The sequence below is a fragment of the Podarcis gaigeae genome (assembly GCF_964106915.1).
Source record: "Podarcis gaigeae genome assembly, chromosome: 11".
Classification (NCBI taxonomy): domain Eukaryota; kingdom Metazoa; phylum Chordata; class Lepidosauria; order Squamata; family Lacertidae; genus Podarcis; species Podarcis gaigeae.
In genome coordinates this window covers 41,956,316-41,965,729 of record NC_139687.1, presented here as the reverse complement: position 1 = coordinate 41,965,729, position 9,414 = coordinate 41,956,316, and the positions used below count along the sequence as shown (strand labels likewise).

The 9,414-nt window shown below is 43.4% G+C and overlaps 1 protein-coding gene across 6 annotated transcripts in view; it reads left to right on the top strand.

The window, feature by feature from the left end:
- The first annotated feature begins 770 nt into the window (after nucleotides 1–770).
- MAP3K1 (mitogen-activated protein kinase kinase kinase 1) overlaps nucleotides 771–9,414 on the top strand; it is a 61,294-nt gene continuing 52,650 nt past the window's right edge. The window contains exons 1-2 of one of the 6 annotated variants that reach the window (XM_083703407.1): nucleotides 821–1,091; nucleotides 1,202–1,580. Coding sequence is in view for 4 of the 6 variants with exons in the window: in XM_083703404.1 (XP_083559530.1) it covers nucleotides 991–1,580 (590 nt within the window). In the remaining 2 variants the exon portion in view is untranslated. Of the gene's footprint in view, nucleotides 1,581–1,659; nucleotides 1,797–9,414 lie in introns of those variants that run through there. The other 5 variants (XM_083703404.1, XM_083703406.1, XM_083703405.1 and 2 more) reach the window with 5 other exon arrangements.

Here is a 9,414-nt window from a genome sequence, read left to right as displayed (position 1 = left end):
TAAGTATTGTTAGAATGATTTTTATTTCATGAAACTTATACACCACTCGCTTGTCAAAACAAAACAAATAAACAAGCCTCAAGAGTGGTTAAGAAAGAGAAAAGCAAAACTACATGCTCTGAAGTTAGATGCATCTAACTGGGGTGGTACTTGACTTCCATAAAAGGAAAAGGGTGTGAGGCCAAATGCAACACAGAATAGAGTGGCAAGAGCCCGGAGGTGATGGAATGGGAGGTGCCGCTTCTCACGTGCAGGGGGGGAATTCCGCATTTGGAAATGGAAAGATTATTTCAAAAGAGACAGACAGATAAACAAACAAGGTACCACCAGCCTGGATGTTGATATTTAGGAGATATGAGAGAGAGAGCTAATACTGCTCGTCGTTTGAGTGATACCAACATATATAATACACACACACACACACACACACACAAAATATACAATACTCTCTCTCTCTCTCTCTCTCTCTCTCTATATATATATATATTAATGGGATTGCAGGAGTCAGCACCCTCTTCCCTAATGTTTTAAAGCAGGGCGGCTGACAGAGCCAGCCTGGCTGTGGGAAAAGGACGAGGAGGCGGAGGAGCAGCGCTTGTTTTTTGTTTTTTCCGACACGCAGCTCCCACAGCCAAGCCAGTACCTGGCCGGCCTGAGGCGGCGTTTAGAGAGAGGGGCAGGCCCGGCCGCGAGGCGCGCCTCTCCGCTCCCTGCCGCCTACCTATCGCCTCCTTCCTCTCTCCGTTCTTCCCGCCCCCTCAACCTGGGCCCGCCCAGCCTGCGCTCCTCGCGGCGCTACGCAGCCTGCGCAGCCCGCGCCGCTTGCGTGCCAGCGGCCGCCGGGCCGGGCCATTCTCCCTCGCTCGCTCTCTCTCCTCTCCTCTCCCTCCCTCCCTCCCCGCCCGCCCGCGCGCGCCTCAGAGAGCCCGGTGCGACTGGCTGACGGGAGTGCGAGTGGTGTGTGGGATGTGATGCGAGCCGCCAGAGAAAATGGCGGCGGCAGCAGGAGGAGGAGGAGGGTCGGCGGCTGCTGCGGCGGCTGCCGCTGCTGTGGCGGCTGCGAGTCGCATCTCCTCCTCGGTCGGATTATCGTCGAGTAAGGAAGCCGCCGCCGCCGCCTCCGCTTCCCCTTCCTGCTCCGTCCCGGCCGCCCGGAGCCCGAAGTCTGTGAGGAGCGGCGGGGCTGGGAGCGCAGGAGGAGGCGGCGGCGGCGGCGGGCTCCTGACGAGAGACCCGGGCGGCGGCGGCGGCGGCGGCGGCGGCATTCGGGAGCCTCGCTCGGACTGGAGGCGGAAGCAGCTGCGCAAAGTGCGGAGCGTGGAGCTGGACGGGCTGCCGGAGCCCGCCGAGTGCCCGGAGCTGCCCCTCTGCCTCTCGGGAGCCGCCTCCTCCGCCGCTTCTTCCCTGTCGGCCGCGCAGCCGCGCTCGACCCCCGGCAGCCCCGCGTCCTCTCCCAGCCGCGGCTTCCTCCTCGCCGGCTACCCCGACGCGCCGCTGCCGGACGCCGCGAGCCAAGCTGCGGGAGCTGGCGCCGCCGAGAAGACGACCGTGGAGCCGCCGCCCCCTCCGGGCGGAACAGGGTGAGTGTGGGGGTCTGATTTCGGTCGGGGCAGGGCAGGGCGGTGACACTTGGGAACGGCGGGAGAGACTCCCGGGCATTGGGCTGGGCCTGTGGGGACCCCGCTCGGCGGGCAGGTGCTGCACGGGAAGGAGGCGTGCAATGCCCGGGCGCCTTTGCAAACGCTCGCGCTGAGCCGCCTTGCCTGCAGTAACTTAAAACTCGTGCAAGCTGCACGGTGAGCTTGGGCTTCGCCAGGAAAACTTGCCAGGGGTCGCTCTCGGCTGCCCGGCCGGCGTGCAGCGCTGCTTCTTTCCCGGGGAAAGCATTGTTTTGGCACCGTGGCTTTTTCCTCCCTCGCTACCTCGGTTGCATTTCTTCGTAGGTACCCCCGCGCGCCTCCCCCCCCCCCCGGTTTTTCGCTCGAGATCGTTGGTGTTGCAAGTGCTGGGAATGTGTGGGCGCTGCGGGGCTGAAGGCTGCTTGATATTTGCCCAGCGACTGCAGAGAGGCTTTGAAGTTTGAATTTGTCCTGCTGCTGGTGTTGGTGGAAGAGGAGGAGGACCCAGGACCGGATGTATCAGCCATTCAGTTGCAATGCGGTTAAACCCGCTAATTCTGCAGGCAGTTCTTTTCGCTGTGGGCAGGAGGATCCGGAGTTGTGGGGGGAAGCTGCTTTAACGTGCGTTTCTATTTAAACAATATTTCGGCTGCGTTGACATGCCTATCATTTAGCAACCTGGTCGCAGTTTGCAATCCCCTGGAGTTGCCATTCTTGATATTTAAGAACCACGATAGCGTTTCTCTCTCCCGCCCCGGTGCCGTGTTCCACCTCATTGCAGCTTGAAAATGCGGAACTGTTTTTTTATGTGGGTCTTCTTAAGAGAGAATGCAATGTATAGACATGCATGCCTTATACCCTATTTGTGCTAAGAAACTTGCAGTGCGATGTCAGGTGGCTCACGTTGTAGGAGATTGTGTGCCATGTTTTGTTTCAAGCGTTGACCTTGCAAAATGTAGCCTGTTCTTATTCTAGAGAGAGAAGCGCAGGTTACCAACTGTGGCTATTAAAGTAAAAAGCACAAGATGGTTGGAGTGCCTTTTAATTCATAGCTGAAACCATTCAGATTTCCTGTTGCTGTTTTAAACCGTGTAGCCTTGCTGCTTTGGATTGGCACATTTGGTCTGTTTTCCCTCAGAAACTTTGTGCTGTGGGTTGGTGGTGCAGATCTTGCTATCAGTGCACACTGGAAAAGAGCTTAATCTGAGAACAGCAGACCTGACTGCTCGTAAATGAGGACTTGCAGTCTGATCATAAATGCATTTCCTCTGAACCAAAACAGACTAATTTTAGTAGGACCAACTTTAGTAAGCTTGCTTAGGTTTGCAGCATTAGTGCTAGTATCAATGCTATTTTTAAAATTACTGTACAACTAAATGTAGACCTGTGTGACAGTAATAAATTGCTCCCTGGAGGCTTAACTGATGGTCAGGGACTGTTTTAGCTTTGATACTAACAACTATCCATTGTTAATTAAACAGACACCAACATTCTAGTAAACACTAGCTCTAGTAATGGTCCACTGATTAATCAACAGTGGCAGACATACTCATATTGATTATATGCAACTTGCAAAAAAACAAAACCCAAACAGAGGAAATGATTTGTAGTCAGTGAACTTCCCAGTGCACATAAGCTAGTTGAGGAGGCTTAGTGCTGAAACATGAATGAAATGTTTCTGGGAAATGAACATTTTGTATTCTGCTATTCTGTATCTTACAATACAGCAATACATGGTTGTAACAGAGGAATAATGACAGGTAAAGCATTGGCAAAAATGTATCTTTCAGATAGGATTCTCAGGTTCTTTTTTCATTTATTTAAGCACTTGTTGCATTGGGCGAAATCATCAACGTTGAAATGTTGAGTTACTGCTCCATATATGGGAGAATCTTACTGGATATCCTCGTTACATTTTCACACACACAAGTGAAATTCATTTAAATTTATAAATCCTTTAGTAGTTACAGAAGAGGTTCCAAGAGCATTTGTTGTAATGGTTTTCACAGATTTGATAGGGTCCATTATATAGCAATATAATATTAATATTAAATACCAGGTGCTTCGTTGTGTTTCTACAGTGCAGTGAGATCGATACTTGTTAACTAGCCTATAGTATGCTTCACCTCATTCCTATATCTAGAAATTTTTTTAGCTGTAGCTTTTTTACTTATTAAATGCCTAATTTAATATTGCCTTTCTGGAAGAAGAGGCAATATCCTTGATAAGTTCATGTTGACGGATAAGACATAAAAATAACCATTAAGGAAACAGGCTTTTTAATTTTAAAAAGTGGGTGAAATCAAGTAGCTCAAGCATTTTATCTCTGAAAATACATTAATACAGTACAGCTTACCTTTGCACAGAGAAGCTGTAGGCTTCAATCCTGTAAGCAGTTTATCGTAATTCTACTGAAATGTCTCGTACAAAGGGGGAGTGTAGTACAAAGTACAATTCCTACGTGAACTTGTTAATACTTTATTGCTAATATTTTTAAGCAGGCTGGCTGAGATTCCTTTCAGCCCAATAAGCAGACCGTGTGCTTCCTCCAAAGCCCTTGTACATTTCACATCTATGTATTATTTTTTCCCACAAAGAAAAAATGCTGCCAAAATATTGTACATTGCAACAATTCTGCACTGTGAAAACTATGGGATAGTTGCAAGTTATCCTGTTACAGTATTTTAGAATTTTTTGATAGTTTAGAACAAAACAAAATGAGAAATGGTGCCATCTAGATTTGCAAATATAATGAATATGGCTGTGGGAGCTGAAGTAGCTCACCTTGCCTTAAGAAGCAGCTAAAATGGGAGAAATGTTTTTTGTTTTTGTTTTGCTGTTAGCAGCATCCATTATGCAAATATGTAATGTATAACTGGTAACTTCACTTTGTAGAGTCCATGAAACAGTAAGATGAAGTTTTTCAAATGTGTAGCCATTTCATAAACCCCACTTAATAGGACTGATTAATCCTTCCCAGTTGAGAGCACTTTCCATGGGAGAACTGGGAATTCAAAATATAGGTAGTTCATTTAGCCAAAATGAGAAATGCACTGCTGGGTGTGGTGCTACTATGTTTTATCAACTGCAAGCTTTTGAAGTGAATCTGGAGAGTTCCAGTAAAATACTGTAATTTTATTTGAGTAGTTTGTGTGTGGTGTGTATGTGTATGTGTTTTCATAATTTCTTTGTCATCATTTCTATCCTATAATGCCATGAGCACAAATACACTTTACCTGGGTTGTTCCATATAAAATCCAGAATTCCAAATTATTATTAGTCATTTATACAGAATAATTTCAGTTGTAGTCTGTCTACTAATTCACATCTGTAATCCAACTAAAATCTGTAATCCAGCTAATGCTTCTCTGTGCATCAATGTCCATTTTCTATACGTTTGTTTTGTAATTGCTGTGTATTTATTTATGCAGTATTAAATGTTCTACTAGTCCTAACAAAATTATTTGGAGAAGCAACAGCTTATTAGCTTGTCTTATAAAGCTATGTATGTGATTCAAAGTGGTTTGAGAGATCAGATCCTGGGTCACATCGTACCTTGTTAAACAAATGGTGGGAAGACCTTCTATTGTCAAGCCTTGTTCTGAGATTGATTTCTGAATTACTGATAAAAGGCTACATTTTGCTTATCTCTACTGTCAGGTTTGTATCTCCCTATAAACACAAACATGCATCATTGACAAACTTGTTAAAGCTTTGGTTAGAGTGTAACATATTGGCAACATATGCTTTTAAGTATCCCTAGGAAGCCATTATGCAGCTTAACGTCTGGTGATAGTTGTACAGTAAATTAATGTATAGTTGTTTTCTATCATAGATTGTATTTTAGCTCATCTATTGTGAGCAGAAGGGATAAAAGTTGCACTAAGATGGATAAAGTACAAAATACATAACATCCTTCTGTATTATGGAACACCAGCTGCAAAATTAAGCTGTATTTATGCTGATTGCTGCAGGTACAGTCATACCTCGGAAGTTGAATGCCTTGAGAGTTAAACGTTTTGGTTCCTGAACACCACAAACCTGGGAGTGTTCCAGTTTGCGAACGTTCTTTGGAACCCAAATGACCGACACGGGTTCCACAGCTACCAATTGGCCTTGGTTTCTGAACATTCTGGAAGTCAAACAGACTTCCGGAATGGATTCTGTTCAATTTCTGAGGTACAACTGTATACAAATAGCAACAATACAAGAGTAGGTATACAATAGCAGGTATACAGATAGCAACAATACAAAGGTAGGAGTTCAGATTTGGCTTTGGAGGGTTGGGGGGGCCACCACCATTTTGGGGGTGTTCATGGGGTGAATAAGAAATGGAAGTGCAGTTGTACCCACATAACAATGCATGTAGAGCATTGGCTACAGCCTGTTGTAATTAGTTTAAAACAAATAAATTCTAACTGTTCTGCCAGTTAGTTAGTATGAATGTTTGTTTGGAAATGATACCTGAAACCTGATGTAAATAAATTATTTAACCCCACACTTATTGGTACATCTGATCAATTGGAGGGGACTTTGTAGGCCATCTAGTGTAAGCTCTTGCTTGATGCAGGAAATTCAGAGCTAGAGCATCTCCAGATGGCTGTAACACCACTTATTCCTGATAATTTGCATGCAGCTTCCAGAACTGGATAAAGGACTGTTGATGAAGTCCGACTAGGACAGAATAAACTGAAGCTATTACTAGTAGTGGCTAGGAAGCTATGGTTCTATTAATGCAGCCCAAAATTACATTAGCCTTTTTTTGCAATTGCTGAGTCATGCTCAGCTTGTGATAAATTGCAACCCCGAGATAATTTTCATATGTACTGCTGCAAAGCCAGGTATCCCTCATTCTATAACTTTGCATTTGGTAACTTTTTGGCTGCATACAGAACTTTGTGTTTGTACCTGTACTTCATTTTTTTATTCATTGCAGCCCAGATTGCCATTCTTTCAAAGTCTGAATCATCTGCTAATCACTGCATTTTTTGCTTCTGGCTCCTCACCTATTCTCTGGGATTTTTGAAAAATGATAGAAAGCAATTCTGAGTGTACAGTGATTTATGTTGCCTTGATTCAGATACTTTTCCTCTGCTTAGTTTCCTCTGCGGTTCATGGCTGTAGTGGCTGATGCATATACTAGTGAATCAAAACTCTTTTGACCCTTTTGCATGTTTCAACCTTTCAAACAAATTGGTTACTTGCCTTTTAAAAAATATTGCATGAAAACACAGCATGAATATTATTGCATATTCAATCATTCCTTTATTAATTAAAAACAGGAACTTCAGGGGAAATCATTCAGGGAGCATAGATTACATCATGGGGAAGATGGCCAATCAGGGTGGTGAACTGACAATAATTGCTGCAGATGTGTGTAACATTTTTTCAGAACTTTAGGATGGAGAGGATAAATAGAATATATTTTAAGGGACACAGTCAGGATACTTTCAGAGTAGCCTATTCTAAGAAAATGTTATGTGTCTGCTTGTCCTTCATATAGCCCTGATACTTGACTCATAATCATTGTGATTATGAGACTGTTTCTACCTATGCAGAAACTTCCTTGGATAAGCAGTAATAGGGGAGACTAACATTTTAATTATTTTGATGATATCAATCATACCAAATGATAATACAGCTGAGGGTTGCTTCAAAAAGTGTACTTGTATTCCACACAATTATTTTCCCACATATAGTTTTTGGTGACAGCTGAAAGCCTACCTCTTAGCTTCAGGTCTTTGGGGAGTGAAGAGTGATACATAGCCATAGCTTTAGGAAAGAACAGATGACATGGTTTGTATATTGTCATGCTTGTTTTCAGGTTTTTGTTTAACTTCATTGTGTATTTTTATTGTTGTGACCCCCCCATTACTTGCGAATGAACGGCGGGATATAAATTACATAAATAAAAAAAATTGTTGGTACTTGTGTTTTTGAGCACAATTGCTTGGATACAATTCTGAGATGTGTAAACATTCCTTTGACATTGTCCCTTGTGTGACTCTCAGGACAACTTTCCTAGCGGATTTGAATTTATATGCCCTATTGATTCAGTTAAGATTTACAACCAGTTGTGGTTGGGTTTTGTTTTGTTAATTCAAAATGTTAAAAAGGTGGATATCTTAACTTACATTTAAGGACAAATATGAAGATACCTCATGTGTTTTCTTCCAGCCCTGAGGAGACAATGGAGTCCTGGGTGTGTTTAGAATTTTATGACTTCTGTAGTGAGAGAGTTAGTATGGTGTAATGGTTAGTGTTGAACTAGGACCTGGGAGACTAGCGTTCAAACCCCCATTCAGCCAGGAGGTTCACCTGCTGATCTTGGGCCAGTAACTATCTTATCAGCCTAAACTACCTCATAGGGTTGTTGTGAGAATAAAAGGACAGGAGAGAACAATGTACAGTGTCTTGAGTTTCTTGGAGGGGAAGACACAATAAGTATGTAGTATATGAAATATATTAAAATAAATAATTATGGGCTTATCCAAGGTAACTGGTCAGAGACTTGATCCTCTCTGGAGCAGTGAATGAATTCAGTTGGTTTCCCTTCAGGTAATAACATAAGGACAAAAGAAAAGCCCTGGTCGATCTGACTAAAGACCTAACCAATTTTGCTCACTATTCTCATGGTGGTCAACCAAATGTGTGGTCAGCTAAGACATAAATACAATGGCTTTCACTTGAGCAAGTGGTATTCAGATGCTCCATGGACCAAGTCTGCTCTAGATATCAGAAGCATGAGAATAATTGTTGGACAACAAAAAATAATGGAAGGTTGTTGCTTTCATGCCCTGCTTCTGGGATTCCTGGAAGTGTTTGGCTGTTTATTGTTTAAAACAGGGTGCTAGATTAATTGGATCCCTGTTCTTATCCAGCTGGGCTGCTCTAATATTTTAAGTGTGTTGAACTATATGCCCATCTTGGTTTGATTTAAAAGCTTTTTTTGGATTATGCCTAGAAACTTTGAATTCGTTGCTTCATAGCCTCACGCCTAGATTACTATAATCATCTATCTATATTTGAAGCTATCCTTTACTTAAAGTAGGATTGAGTGACCCTCCAAACAATGTTCAAAATTAGCCAGACGCCAGGCACATTTTGCGACTAGCGCAGGTCCAATTGCAACCATGTGGCGATCTTGGGATGCCAGGTTGGTGACTGAGGAAAGCAAAATGTCACTTAGAGAAGGATCTGAAATATTTTCCTTTAAGCTTGAATTAGCTTTATCCTGGATTGTTTTATTTGGTGTTTTAATGTGTTGTAGAACACTTTGAGATTTGTTCTTTGAAATATAAAGCAGCATAAAAATGGAATGAGTACTACTACTACTACTACTACTAATAATAATAATAATTGCATCGGTGGGGGGGGGGGAAACAGTGGCTAGGCATTGCATTGTGGCAACTGCAGCCTAGGTTTAAGGTGCCATTTGGCAATTAGATTATATATCTGAGTTTCAGACGCTGCCTCCAAATGTCATTTGACTTCCAGCTCTCATCAGCCCCAGCCAGCATGGAAATGGTCAGGAATGATGGGAGTTATGGTCCATTCCACCAACATTTTTAGAACCATCGGTTCCCCATCCTTGGCTCTCGCTCAGTCAGTCTTGCAAATAAATAAATGCTTGACAGAGGTGGGAAGTGACCTTGTATTCTGGAGGCAATCTATTTTTAACTTGAGGCCACTATATTTTAAGGATTTTTAAGGAATTGTGGGAGTTTGTCATCAAGAGCTCCTTGCATCCACAGATCACAAGGATTTGTTCTGAAAGCAGCAAGGCTATCTTCAC